At 42.3% G+C, this 15,444-nt stretch overlaps 1 protein-coding gene and 1 long non-coding RNA gene across 2 annotated transcripts in view; one reads left to right on the forward strand and one right to left on the reverse strand.

Annotated features, from left to right (window-relative positions):
- Nucleotides 1–15,444, reverse strand: part of anos1b (anosmin 1b) — a 214,228-nt gene that overhangs the window by 20,479 nt on the left and 178,305 nt on the right. The window contains exons 8-10 of the mRNA XM_070882502.1: nucleotides 9,528–9,663; nucleotides 8,185–8,340; nucleotides 2,095–2,189 (exon numbers count right to left, since the gene is read on the reverse strand). Coding sequence (XP_070738603.1) covers nucleotides 2,095–2,189; nucleotides 8,185–8,340; nucleotides 9,528–9,663 — 387 coding nt within the window. The remainder of the gene's footprint in view (nucleotides 1–2,094; nucleotides 2,190–8,184; nucleotides 8,341–9,527; nucleotides 9,664–15,444) is intronic.
- LOC139265480 (uncharacterized) lies at nucleotides 181–8,513 on the forward strand. Its single transcript, XR_011593560.1, has 3 exons — nucleotides 181–457; nucleotides 1,797–1,979; nucleotides 8,205–8,513. It is a non-coding gene; the product is annotated as an uncharacterized lncRNA (long non-coding RNA).

Raw genomic sequence — 15,444 nt, forward strand, 5'->3', positions numbered from 1 at the left:
TCCTGCAAATTGTTCCCGTTGTGTAGGCATGCCTGTTTACTGTGTGATGTCTGTAACACTGTATGCAACATTGAATGTGCCCTTGTACTGTACACACCTTACCGGTACACTAGAGGGTGCTGTTGCTGGAGACCCAGGGGTTGCCTGCACACGGCAGGTAACCCAGTATAAAAAAGAACACACAGCTTGTTGGCAGGCACTCAGGAGTTGCTAATAAAAAACTGCAAGCCGGCAGAGTTTAAGACCATACCCTGCCTCGTGGAGTCATTACTAAAGGTGCCTACGTACACCACAGTTCCCAGCTCTCACTGACTTTTCTTTGGGCACAGCGGAGGATGGATGACTCTTAAAAGATTTCTAATACTGTTGGCGAATCTGAACAAACTTGAGTTTATTAAAATGGTTTGTTATTTTAGTGGTAAGGAAGACAAAGTAAACATTTAAGAATCATAGCAAGGTTAGTTTTTAATGTAGCTACTCATTTTTTTTCTTGTTGAAAGTTATTTTACGTTTTCCCCGTTTTTAGGATTGTTTGCATTACACTGTAATTTGGCCTTTGGATAAGTACCTAACCTCAAGATACCTGCACAAGATCAGCAACAAGCCTGCGTCCCACCTCCTCACCTTCAAAAGCTACATGCCAGACATCCTACGTACATGCTCTTAAAATGTAATCGAAAGAATGTTGTTTGTGATCTAAAGTAGACACCAGTGCCCAGTGTGACTAAATAATTTACTTTACCAGTTAGGTAAATCCTCTGTCAACATAATAATGATTGATGCTTATCCCAGGTTTTTTAAACAGTGTTGTAAGATAGGTTTCAGTGAACAGGCGGTCCATCTGTACTTTATTATAAACAGATGCCAACTTCAAACATGACCAATATTACTGGCTGCAATTTCACAGTAAACCATGAAAATAGAAGCATTGCTTTTGACAATTGGCCAACTTATCTGAAGAAGTAAAGACCGTCCCTCAAAAAGTGTTCAAAACACTTCAATGTATAAAAAATAACGACTACAGATCAAGAGAAATCTGTAGTTTTCCACATTTCTTCTAATAATTTATGAGAGCCCCTCATAATTCAAAGGATTTTTGTCTCTATCCCATTCATCACACAGATTGATATCTAATGATACTTGTCTTAAGAAGAAACATTACACCTTGATTCACAGGCAAAACATTCAGGGGCAGGAAGAGAAGTGCAACAGCACCCATCAGATAAGACAAATGGATGATTGAAGTCCAACATTTGTAATGGGATTTATTTAAGGGATAGTCACAATACTCTCTGCAGGTAGACAAAAACCAATTAAGGAAGTAATGGGGAAACCAAAGAATAGATTTTAAAACAAGTGTTGTTCATACGTTTGCCAAAGACTTCTTTACGAAATTACTTTTAGTTCAAATAGTGAAAGGAAATTGTATTACATATCACAGTGCAATTCTCACTTGTCACATTCTGAATGTATGCAAGCAAGAAGCGCACAAAAAAAATCTGTCCTCATCTCAAACAGGGAGGAAACTGAAATTAAGCCAATTTCTAGTTTCAGCTTTTTTTTTAAGCAGGGGACACGTCAGTGGAGAGCATAGACTAAAGGAACTGAAGTACATGATGTCCGATGTCATGGTACATCTTTTATTGAGGCTCTGAAATCCAATGCTCTGCCCAGAGAGAACACTTTGATGAACCATGTTAACTTTGTTTCTCTCTCCACAGATGATGCCGGACTTGTTGAGTGTTTTCCAGCATTTTTAGTTTTAGTTATTAATGAATCTTTCATTTGTTTTCTAGTGCAAAGTAAACAGGATTTGAGTAAATGGAGAGGGCATCATTCAGCTAATCAGAAATTTTAAGACATCAGACCTCTTTGAAAGGTTTTGTGGTTCCAAAAGTTTGTTTTAAAAGAAATGAAATGTCTAGAGATCAAAGTTGCAAAATCAACTCATGTAATCTACGAGGAGAAACACCGAGGAGGTAATGTGTTTTGAATGAGAATATTCATATGTAATAAATTTTAAAAAACATTCAGCTATTTAGTCATTGCCTGTTTTTACAGTACTTAGAAACCAAGTAGATGCACTTTCCTAACCTTGACAGTTGCGTGTTGCTGTATTTGAGTAATGTTCTTGGCACAGGATTCCGGGACCCATGTTAACAGGTAGATATTGTGATCCTTGAGACTTTCTGGAAGAAACAAGGGAAAATTCTATATTTATATAAGAACACACACACACACACACACACACACACACACAAACGTCACAACCTGCTGCATCTTGTCTTTTTAAGGGAGCCATGCTGGTCTCAGGTGGGTACCTGAAGAGTATGATGCACAGCTTACACTGCCGGCTGCACACTGCACTCAGCTCACCAACAAAGCAGTTCTTCGCATTAGTGCTCACATGCATGTGCAGTGCTTCACTTTCCACCTGATTAATCATTTTATGTTAGGTGACAATACTGCCCACTAGTATTAAATTAATTCAACAAGTACATTTAAAAAGTGCCCTGTTTTTTTTTAAAAAGTGTGGCTTCACACGTGGGTAAAGCCCAAGGAATGAGTGGCTACCTGGGTGGTCTCATTGCTGTTGCCTTTAAAGTACTGTCAAGAGTCAAGTTGCCAAACTGACTGCTGATATCATGTTTGCGCTGAAGCACATTGGAAACCACAGTGCACTGATACAAAAGAGGAATCATAAAGACATCATTTGTTTTGAAGCTTCTTTTCATGTTAAATCAGATTATTATAATATTACCACTTTAGAGCCCAATTGACTAAAATGAGTTAAAATTGTGTGCTGCTTGGCAGGATTGTTAACCCTTTTGACATCCCAGAAGAACATTACAACTGGTTGTTGCTATAATTTACACGGTTTTGAAGATATCGTCACCATCGGAAGGCTGCCAGACGGCAAATATCCCTCTTTTGCAACCACATCCTGTGTTTCATTCCTGATTCAGGATAATAGTGAATCTTTTATATTGAAATTTTATGTCATTCCAAACCTCGAAGTATTTCGGTTATACAGTGGATTTTACAAATTAGCGCTCGAACGCAGAAGTTCATGTAATGGGAGCACATATCAGGAATTTGGGAGCTGAATTCCCAACATGTGCTCTACCCACATTGTTTCTCTAGTTGTAAAGCACAACAAATGCAAACTTACTGCGATAGTTGCTCTCTTTCTGTGAGTTGCTGTGCCAGTGCTCTGCATATTCAATCCCTATGACAGGGACAATGGCTAGTTAACTGCAGACCTCAGATAAAAATGGTTATCAAAACCTTTGGTATTTTGACCTACCATTCCATAGGGAGCTGCAGAGAGAACAGCTATGTGGGGTAAGAATGAGCCAAGCAACATTTTGGGCACAGCATTACGTTTTTTGAGGATGTTTCCAGTAAAGTGGATAAGGGAGAACCAGTTGATGTGGTATATTTGGACTTTCAGAAGGCGTTCGACAAGGTCCCACACAAGAGATTGATGTGCAAAGTTAGAGCACATGGGATTGGGGGTAGTGTGCTGACATGGATTGGGAACTGGTTGTCAGACAGGAAGCAAAGAGTCGGAGTAAATGGGTACTTTTCAGAATGGCAGGCAGTGACTAGTGGGGTACCGCAAGGTTCTGTGCTGGGGCCCCAGCTGTTTACACTGTACATTAATGATTTAGATGAGGGGATTAAATGTAGTATCTCCAAATTTGCGGATGACACTAAGTTGGGTGGCAGTGTGAGCTGCGAGGAGGATGCTGTGAGGCTGCAGAGCGACTTGGATAGGTTAGGTGAGTGGGCAAATGCATGGCAGATGAAGTATAATGTGGATAAATGTGAGGTTATCCACTTTGGTGGTAAAAACAGAGAGACAGACTATTATCTGAATGGTGACAGATTAGGAAAAGGGGAGGTGCAAAGAGACCTGGGTGTCATGGTACATCAGTCATTGAAGGTTGGCATGCAGGTGCAGCAGGCGGTTAAGAAAGCAAATGGCATGTTGGCCTTCATAGCAAGGGGATTTGAGTACAGGGGCAGGGAGGTGTTGCTACAGTTGTACAGGGCATTGGTGAGGCCACACCTGGAGTATTGTGTACAGTTTTGGTCTCCTAACCTGAGGAAGGACATTCTTGCTATTGAGGGAGTGCAGCGAAGGTTCACCAGACTGATTCCCGGGATGGCGGGACTGACCTATCAAGAAAGACTGGATCAACTGGGCTTGTATTCACTGGAGTTCAGAAGAATGAGAGGGGACCTCATAGAAACATATAAAATTCTGACGGGGTTAGACAGGTTAGATGCAGGAAGAATGTTCCCAATGTTGGGGAAGTCCAGAACCAGGGGTCACAGTCTAAGGATAAGGGGTAAGCCATTTAGGACCGAGATGCGGAGGAACTTCTTCACCCAGAGAGTGGTGAACCTGTGGAATTCTCTACCACAGAAAGTTGTTGAGGCCAATTCACTAAATATATTCAAAAAGGAGTTAGATGAGGTCCTTACTGCTAGGGGGATCAAGGGGTATGGCGAGAAAGCAGGAATGGGGTACTGAAGTTGAATGTTCAGCCATGAACTCATTGAATGGCGGTGCAGGCTAGAAGGGCCGAATGGCCTACTCCTGCACCTATTTTCTATGTTTCTATGTTTCTATGAAGCTGCTGTGTCAGGCTGATCTCTCCATGTATTTGGATATTTGTTTCCCCCACGCCACCCAACATAAACTGTCCACATTGCATAGTCCACATCATACTCTACTGGACTGGCACATAAGTGTTATAAAGATTGAAACTTAACAATTATTATGGGCTTGTTAGTCTCTTGTATTCTTGAGAACTGCTGGCTAGAGTTAGCTTGGGAGCAGATATTTTCCATACACTTAGTGTTACAATTTGGACTCTTCATTTAGGCCCATCATAAACCCATGCTTCCTATGAACCAGAGCCAATGTGAAGCAGCTGGGATATCTTGATGCAGGGAGAGCAATCTACCCTTACCACCGAGTTACGTCTAGAATGGGATCCCACCAAAAACTGCTGGGATGAGGTTTTAGTTTAATGGGGAGTGGGGGCGGGAGTGGGGGTGGGGGATTGGGAGATTATGGGCTGGCTAGTGAAGATATGGAAAACCTTGGTTCTGATCCATCTAACAGATAGAAAAACATATTTCAAAAATATTTTTCCCGTTCACAGGTGACAAGCTAAACTGCCAATTTGAATTTATTGTAAGACATACATTTTTATACAGTGATCTGGAAGTATGGTTAATCCAAAGAAACTTATGAACAAGCCAAAGGCCGCAGCATTTTTCTTTTAGGAGGCCTCCAAGGGTAGAGTGGTCATTCAGAACCCAGCAAAGACACACTGGAGCACCTTGACTTTGGCACCAGGTTGACCACATATTGGTTCACACCTTGTTCAGCTCATGAATCCCTCACAAATACTTTAACAAGGCATAATCATATTATACTTGGAGATATCTGGCTGATCTGCAGCTCAAAGCACTTGGCTTATACAGATCCTCACAGCTCTAGCATCATGTTGTGAACTACCTCTGTCATCGGGCAATTCAAAGTCATTTCTTCCACTATAATTTAACAGGAAAAATATTTTTGCAAGAGACAGGGGATGAAATTTCCCCCTTTAAGACCCATTGGCGGTAATGGCCTTTACGACCGGGGGCAGGCGGATCTGAAATGGGTTTCTGCCGCGCACCATGTTCCCGCCATGCCCGGCGTTCTGACCTGTTGTCGGCCGCATGTCGACTCCTTACCGCCTGGTGGCGACCCCTTTTTCGCTCCGCGGGGGGGGGAAATTGCTCCGCGGGAACATGGCCACCACCAGTCGGTGCCACCGACAACTTGGCGAGGTGGGAAGCTGCCAGTGGCTGGGCGGTGTGGCCACCCTTATGTTTTAATTGTCAGCTGACTCTGCAATCGGCCTGACGCTGGTTTGCCCGGGCCACCAACAGGCAGCCTGGCACCCCCCCTCTTGGGTGCCAAGCCGCTGGCCCGGCTGAACACCTCCATGGTGGCCCAGTGGGTGCCAAGGAGGCCTCGCTGCGTCCTTCCCCTTTAAGTGAAGGGGAGGGATGTTGCTTGTCTGCGTCGCACTGATGTCATCACCGCCGCGCTAACCGCCCCACTCCTGACGCAAACCTGCCCCTACACCATCTCAAATAGTGCCCTAAAGCGCCAGGAGGCAGTGACAAAGTTAAAGATCTGAATATCCCACCTCTTCCCTCCAACATTAGAATACATCGAATTATCCACCCCACATGGGGCGGAGGACAATTTCCAGCCCCTGTTCTCTTTTATTAACTATAGTTCAAAGATTACCACACTTTGAAACCAGACAGCAGGCAGTATTTACTCAACTCAACTCCCCACCTCCCCACCCACCCTCATAGAGACACGAAGAAAACAGAGATCCCTTCCAGAATGCAGTCAACAGAAGCCCTGTGGAATTGTTATTGTGCTCAGCATTGCCACAAATTAAATGGAAAGACATAGTATGGAATTTCTTATAAATTGAATCAGGATAAATTCTAGATCGATCAATTTATCTTGCACTATCACAAAATTCTGCTTTTGAGTAATAAATGAGTGAGCAGTGCGACTCACAATCCACTGTCCTGATTTATGTCATTGAAGTTGAAACTTACGAAATATATGCTCCCAGGCTCTGTGTAGCTGGCAGTTTAATGTACAAAGCGGGATAACTTGGGGAGGCGGATACAGTAGTAAGTGTACTGAGACTACCTCTCTTTATATTAAGATTATGGAGCATACTTCCCCTTCAAAACAGGACTTTTCCACACAAAGGATTCACAGATACCAAGTCTAGGAACTTTCAGATAATATAGATGGCTCCCTAACACACCTCTATCTTTGTTTAAGATTAAACTACCTCTCTGTTGCAAGGCTTCTGGGATCATAGCTCTTAAGTTTCCCAAACCTAGATTGAGCCATTAGTTAAACATGCAAAATACTCACCTTGTTCCAATTAAACTGAATAGTCAAATACTATGGCCCCAAGTTTCCACACGCGGCAAAACAGGTGCCCCTCTGAGCTGGACGCCCGTTTTTCGCGCCGAAAACGGCGCCTGAAAAAAAACGCGCTATTCTCGAGCGCTTTGCAGCTCGATGTCAGCTTGGCGCGGAGCACAGGGGGCGGAGCCTATCACTCGCGCCGATTTTGTAAGTAGGAGGGGCGGGTACAATTTAAATGAGCTTTTTTCGTGCTGGCAACCCTGCGCGTGCGCGTTGGAGCGTTCGCCCACGCGCAGTGTGAAGGAAACATTGGCACTCGGCCATTTTAAAAAGTGCTGCAGAAAAAGTGAAAATTTGTTTATTGAACCCTTGCAAAGGCTTGCATTTTAATTTTCTTGATATTTCTGTGTGTGAGGGAGTGCATTCTGTAATTAAAGATAGACTGTGATAAACGGGACACATGCACTTGTTTGAGACTATTCAAATTCTTTGTAGCTGTTCAATTTTTAACATTTTTTAATAAAACCACATTGCCCTTCCGTGATCAGCACTGAGGCTTCTTGCAGCTTTCTCCCCCTGCCGTCCGTCGGGCCCAACAGCAAACCGCTGCCTGAAAGGCCTGCCTGAAGCACTTTCACACAGGTAGGAACATGGTTTATTTAATCTTTTCTTTGCTTATAAATTTTTATTCAGGTTGGATTTATTTGTATAATATTTGTATAAGTATAACTAAGGATTTATTGTAGAATTTAATGACTTCCCTTCCCCCCCACCTCGCTCCCGACGCCTAATTTTTTCATGTGTAGACAAGGTTTTTTCAAGCCTACAACAATCTTCACTTGCTCCATTCTAAGTTAATTTGGAGTATGTTTTCACTGTGGAAATTTTCAAATCAGGCGTCAGTGGCCGGACACGCCCCCTTTTTGAAAAAAAAATTCTGTTCAAAAGTGAAAATGTTCTACCTGACTAGAACTGCAGAAAACTTAAATGTGGAGCATTCCGATTTCTAAGATACTCCGTTCTCCACCAGTTGCTCCTAAAAATCAGGAGCAAATCATGTGGAAACTTGGGGCCTCTCTGTTTCTACAGGTTCAGGTATAAGGTGGTAAAATAATGCGAGTTAAGTTGTATAAAACAAATACAAATTCTGCTTCGGAGGACATTACAAGAGTTCAGTATAGCCGAAGCTTAGTTGGCTGTCTTACCTTTCTCCGCTTTTTTCCAGTGTACTTTAACTTGCAGCTGGTTGCCATGGAAATAGGGGACTGCTGCCTCCAGACTTCGAATGTCAAACATCTCATGAATGGATGGAAGTTCATTGGACACTTCATCTGTAGTGCTAGCGTGATTTGATTGGATGTCTAGATAAAGGAACTCAAGTCAAGAGCAATTTTTCTTCCTTGTCCCCCCTCCCAAACTTTGATTTGCACAAGAACTTGAAATATTTGTACAAAATGCAAAGCGTAGGCAACCGCTGGAAAAAAGGCTTCAATTGATATTCTAGCAATTTTCGTCTCAGCCACATTTAAGAATATTGCCATTAAAAAATTTCCATTGTATATTTTTATGGATTGTAAATTCTTGATGTGGTATAAAGTTCTACTTCAATTTATTTCAACTAAACTTCAAAGTGTTGAAAACATGCTCTCTCCCCATCCCACAGGCAGTATATTTACAAGCCCCCAGACATAAATGTTTGACCTGCACACTAGATCAGACAATGTGACTGGCACAGTTCAAATCTCTTTGCGCTCTCTCGGGCACATTTCCTTTCCTTGGGTTCAAGCTCCATTTCTCACACTTAAACCAGATGTTTCAGATTCAAGAGCTTCTCATGCTTCAACCAGTGTTGCAGTGCCAAATGTCATAACAATTATAGTCCACTGAATGTGAAATCATCACACATTTATCAAAACCAAAATGTGCACACTAAAATTATACTTTCTAACTCTGACAAGTAAAAGATCAGGGAACAATGCCTAAACGGCTTGCTTCATCACAGCGTAGGTGCAGGCACCTGTGTTTATAAACACCTGTAAACATCTATAAAGGGATCTGCACACTGGTTGAGTCTGCCACAAGTTCACATTCATCATCATTCGATAGCTCTAAAAACTTATTATTCGCAGGCATGAAGCACATTAGTAAGGAACAGGGGGTGGTTTGATGGTGCCATACTTTGCAGCATTTTGTGACTCTGTGGTTCTATGTATTGGAGTACTATCGCACTGCTCCATAGAAAAACTTGGATTTGTGTCTTCCGTTCATCGAGCTGGTGAGTTTCTGATCACAGCCACTCTATCTGTGGGTTAGGGTGGGGGAGGATTGAATAAAGATGTTTTTCCCCATAAGGGAGGAGATTGGGGAAAAAAAAGGCCATGTAATCTAAAGGCCACTTTTAACATATATTCCAGTAGTACAAGGAGCATTAGAGAAACACAGGGAGGGTTCCAGTGCTCTAATTTCCGAGTGTTATTAATAGCAGAATGGTTTAATTCCTCTAATCCATGAGGGTTATTAATAGCAGGAATGGTTTTACTGCTCTTACCTGTGGAAGGGGTATTGAAGAAGAACAGGGCTTTGCTGCTCTTTAGGCGTTTTTGCCCCCAATTGGCCACTGCCTGCATTTGTACCAGATATTCTGTGTTTGGCTGCAGACCTTCAATCTCAACTTCATCCTTTACCTATAAAAGAAATGCATAATTTGCAAGGTTATAAACTGGCTGGAATGTTAATTCTGCAAATGAAAAAGGCACTTCCTGAATGTTGTCAAGTTCCTAGAGTCTATCAGAATTTCAACTTGTATTTCTACTGAACCCCATTATCACTGGTTGAGAGAATGGGATAACGCAGACAGTAAAAACCTGCAAAGGCAGCCCCCAATATGCTCAGAGTTGATTCACAAGGAGGTGCATATGGGTCAAGTGTGAAAAGCAGATCCCGCACGTCACATTTAATCAGCTTCTCAGCCTCTTCAATTCTTTCCCCTGCTCGGACAATTCAATTCTGCATGGTAGCAAAGAATAAATGCTCAAAGCTCAATGTGCAAGGTGCATCTTCTAGAACCCCTTATGCTTATAAATCATAAGTTCGTTTGTTGTCAAAACACCTATGACCATACCTCTGAACCTTCATTGTGTTGATAAGGTGGAATTCATGTTGGACTATTGCCAGCTGTGAGCTTGTTGCTTCTCTAAACCATGTTATTTAATGTCAAAAATGTCCCTATTACAGCAGGACAATTCTAAATAAATTCAGATGCAATACACTTGCTACAGTTGACTTCAGATGTGTGCAACATGATCACTACTTTGAATTCTAAGCCTGCTAAAACAATCCATTACTGGATTGTACTTTTTTCCACCCACCATTCTACCCACCAACAAAAAAGGCCTGTATAGAGGGTTTAGAAAACCGTGGGGGAATTGGAATGTTGGCAGCACGGAAACAAATGGAGGGGAGATTTTGAAATAGTGTCATATTAGCTGATGCAGAGGAAGGAGCGGCAGAACTCAAGGAATAACAGCCAAGCGTTCAATTTTTATTTATACTTTAATATTTAACTATACATAATAGATTAAGGAGCTAATTAACTTTGGGGGGAAAAAGGAATGAATAAATAAGAGGCAGGGGCAAAAACCTAACTAGCAGTTGTAAATAAATAATTCAATGTAAACTAATAGAAGTAACTAAAATAAATCAAATTAAATCCATCTGTTGATCGCAATTTTGTCTTAAAGGCGAATCAGATTAACACTAGAAATAGATAAATAAATAACTGCTGTACATGAAATAAATATATAAAGTAGATAAAGGCAGGTCAAGCAGTGTGCTGGGACTGCATAATGTAGGAATTTGTGGACATTGAGACTGTCACGGATGATCACTTGTGGGAAATGTCTATGTCTTCAGGCACTCTCTTGCTCATTCATTGAGCTGTCACGCAAGGTTCAGACATTCCAACACACAAGGGAAGGGGTGGAATATCTGGATAGTTTACTCCAGAACACACTTATACTACATAGAGAGATACAGGTACAGGGAGAAGAGTGCGAGACTGACAGTCAGCAGGGTAGGGGGAATCTAGTGGAGGCAGAGGAGGAGAAAGCTGCGGAAATTGATTGTGTCTAACAGGTGTGATGTACTCGCTATCTGTGAAGATAAGGAAGTAGACTGCTGGGAGGATGGCCAGAATGCTAACTGAGGCACCGTGGAGCCGGAGGCAATTCAAGGGTGGGGGGAGAGGGGGGGTAAGAGAGCAGAACAGAATGGTTGTACTCTTAGAGGATTCAATAATCAGGGAGATAGAGGGAATTCTCTGCAGTTGTGATCAAGGGTACAGGATGGTGCGTTGCCTACCTGGTGTCAGGGTAAGGGCTATTTTGATGCGGCTACAAAGAAACTTGGAAAAGGAGAGGTAGAACCAATTGTCGTGGTTCATTTTGGAATCAACAACATAGGGAAAAACAGGGAGGATGTCCAACTAAGGGAATATCAGTAGCTAGGAGTTAAATTAAAAAAGGACCTCAAGGGTGGTAATCTCCAGATTACTACCTGAGCCAAGTGCTAATTGGCATAGGGATAAAACAGAGCAGGATAGTGAATGCATGGTTGAAAGAATAGTGTGGGAGGAGGAGTTTCCAGTTCATGGGGCACTGGCACCAGCTCTGGGTCAGGAAGGAGCTGTTGCATCTGAACTGGAATGGGACGAAGGTCCTAGCCAAAGACTAAATCGGACTGTAGAATGAACCTTACATTAAAAAAGGGTGATGGTTTGGGTGGAAATAATGGTAATCTAAAGATAAGGAAAAAAAGAGATGAGAGCAAAGGTCAGAGTACAAAAAGATAAAAATAATAAAAACTCAGGAAACAGAAAAGCTTATAGGAAATAATAATGAAATACTTGTTAAAAATAAAGGAGTAATGAAAAATATGAGCATATTAAATTGTATAGCAATGTACAGAGCATCAGCAACAAAACAGGAGAATTGGAAGCAATTAGAAGTGAGCAAACAGATATAATACAGATAACAGTGCAGGATTGGCAGTGAAAGTCAGGGCAGATGTAGTTAGTGGACAAGTAACAGAATGGATTGCAAGATAGCTACAATGCAGAGGGTAGTTTCTCAGGCTGGCAGGAAGTGGGAAATGGTGTCTGTAGGGTTCTGTGCTGGGACCAATGTTGCTTCCATATACAGAAATGATTTGGACTCAGATTGGAGGCATGGGGACCGAAACTGCCCCCCGCCCGAAATGGGGTGCACCCTCCGTTTAAAAAAAAACATTTCTCCGTAGCAAACCATGATACTTGGAAGTTTATTTTTGTTGGGTGGATGTCGTGGCCGCTGAGGGTGGAATTGCCCTTGCAGTGGGTCTACTACCCCGACCAGTCATCATCGCCGCGCTGATGATGTCATCGCGACGCGGAATGGCCGCGTCATGCTGACGCATCAAAACGTCTCTGCCCTTCAGTTAAAGGGGCGGGTCCGCTGCGAGCTCTGCATACTTTTAAGTTAGATCCATTGGGCCACCAGGGAGGGTTTCGACCAGGCCAGTGGCCTGGCATCCAAGAGGAGGTGCTGGACAGCCTGTAGGCGGCCCGGCTAAACCCGGTGGGGGGGCGTAATTGTTGGGCCGACCGGGCAGCCAAAATAAACATGACGGCCGCGGCAATGTGCCCTCCCCTTTAAATGGCAGCTGGGCCACCATGCCAGAGAGAGTGCACCAATGCAAAAAGCTGTCGGGGGCACCAGTGATTGGGGCCGCTCTCGCGAGGCAATACCGTGAAAGGGGCCATTTCACCGGGGGGGGGGGGGGGCTCCCGCCAGTCGGTAAGGGCTCAGCGCGTGCATACGGTGCCGGGAAAATGGGTGGAGCAATTCTAGGCACCGTTCCAAAACTCACGCAGGGCAATTTACAAAATGGCGGCCCCTCCGCGGAGAGTCGGCTGCCCCTTGCCCGCCATTTTCAGACGGCCAGAGGCCTTATCGGGAGGAGTAATTTTGGCCCTAAGGTGCCAAAATTTGCAGATGATACCAAATTGGGGTGCATAGCCAATAATTGTCAAGTCTGCATCAAAATAGAGAGAGGATATAAACAGGTTTGCACGAGATTCAATATTGTGATTTTCAAGTCATTGATCAACAACCTCTTAAAATTATTCACTCAGCAAGTTAATCAGAAGAAAAATACTTAATAGAAACAGATCTTACAAAATGTGTAGGATCCTGAAGAAACAAGTTAGCTGCTTTCTTGCTAAAAGCATCCAATGAATGAACTCCATTGACTAGAGTCTCGCTGAACTGCCAATTTGGATGTTGGAGATTAAATTATTATGGAATGCTGTCCAATTAAGCCCATCATATGTGCTTTATTTGATTTTGGGCATGTTTAGCAATGCTGTCATTCATGCACTATTATGAGGGATTTCTTCAAATTGTCCAATGTATTATTCTTGAAAACAAATTGCTTTAAGCTAGTCTCTTTGTCATCTTAATTCCACTTGAATTTGCAGAGTGGTGGGGTTTTAATATACAAAGTAGCAAATAACCAGACTAAGCACAATGCCACACAATCATCTAATGTAAGTATTGAATGCAGGAGCTATGTCAATATACATAATCACTGAATGTAAAATTAAACATGAAATGCAAGACTAACTGCATCATCTATAACCTCCTGAGGCTCTGCAGGGAAATAGAATTAAGTTGAAAACTATCCAAATAAAACAAACTATAAAAAGGAAATAGTTTTGTTTCATGCTAGTTAGCTAGTTAACACTCAAGAATGACCCTTTCATTTCAAGAAACTAGTGCTGAACATCTGTTCAAAATATGTGAAGACTAAAGTAGTCAAAACAAAACTGATCGGTCTCATGTCAGTTATTGAAAATAACAACTCATTCTCCCATAACTGATTTCTCAATTATACGTTAGTCAAAATAAGAAAATACCAAATCTACTCTGAAAGACCATATGGAGAAGCAAGATTTTTATAAACTGATCTGGAATAGTTATCAAGGATCACTGAAGGAAAACTTTAATTGGGAATGGTAATATCGCTTATTCTAGATTGTTGACTGTGACCTGCAATGACCACAATACGCTGGTTGTGAAAACTAGAAGGCTAATTTATTAGAAAATGGTCATGATTATACTCAGAAATCCTTTTTTTCTTTCTTTTTTTTGCTGTTGAGGCAAGGAGGAAATAACTTATTAGTTATAGGGGCTATAGGGAAGGAGGAACTATAGGAAGGCGGACAAGTCACCTGGACCTGATGGCTTGCATCCTAGGGTCCTGAAATGTGGCTGCAGAGATAGTGGATGCATTGGTTGTAATCTACCAAAATTCCCTGGATTCTGGGGAGGTCCCAGCGGATTGGAAAACCACAAATGTAATGCCCCATTTTTAAAAAGGAGGCAGACATAAAGCAGGAAACTATAAACTGGTTAGCCTAACATCTGTCATTGGGAAAATGCTGGAGTTCATTATTAAGGAAGCAGTAGCAGGACATTTGGAAAATCATAATTCAAACCATCAGAGTCAGCATGGTTTTATGAAAGGGAAATCGTGTTTGACAAATTTGTTGGAGTTCTTTGAGGATGTAACGAGCAGGGTGGATAAAGGGGAACCAGTGGATGTGGTGTATTTGGATTTCCAGAAGGCATTCAATAAGGTGCCACATAAAAGGTTACTGCACAAGATAAAAGTTCACAGGGTTGGGGGTAATATATTAGCATAGATAGAGGATTGGCTAACTGACAGAAAACAGAGAGTCGGGATAAACGGGTCATTGTTGGCAAACAGTAACTAGTGGGATGCCGCAGGAATCGGTGCTGGGGCCTCAATTATTTACAATCTATATTAATGACTTGGATGAAGGGACCGAGTGTAATGTAGCCAAGTTTGCTGATGATACAAAGATGGGTGGGAAAGCAAATTGTGAGGAGGACATAAAAAATCTGCAAAGGGATATAGACAAGCTAAGTGGGTGGGCAAAAATTTTGCAGATGGAATATAATGTGGGAAAGTGTGAGGTTATCCACTTTGGCAGAAAAAAATAGAAAAGCAAATTATAATTTAAATAGAGAAAAATTGCAAAGTGCTGCAGTACAGAGGGACCTGGAGGTCCTTGTGCATGAAACACAAAAAGTGAGTATGCAGGTACAGCAAGTAATCACGAAGGCAAATGGAATGTTGGCCTTTATTGCAAGGGGGATAGAGTATAAAAGCAGGGAAGTCCTGATACAACTGTACAGGGTATTGGTAAGGCCACACCTAGAGTACTCCGTACAGTTTTGGTCTCCGTATTTAAGGAAGGATTATACTTGCATTGGAAGCTGTTCAGAGAAGGTTCACTAGGTTGATTCCGGAGATGAGGGGGTTGACTTATGAAGGTAGGTTGAGTAGGTTGGGCCAATACTCATTGGAGTTCAGAAGAATGAGAGGTGATCTTATCGAAACAG

The sequence above is a fragment of the Pristiophorus japonicus genome, chromosome 6, assembly GCF_044704955.1.
Source record: "Pristiophorus japonicus isolate sPriJap1 chromosome 6, sPriJap1.hap1, whole genome shotgun sequence".
Lineage (NCBI taxonomy): Eukaryota > Metazoa > Chordata > Chondrichthyes > Pristiophoridae > Pristiophorus > Pristiophorus japonicus.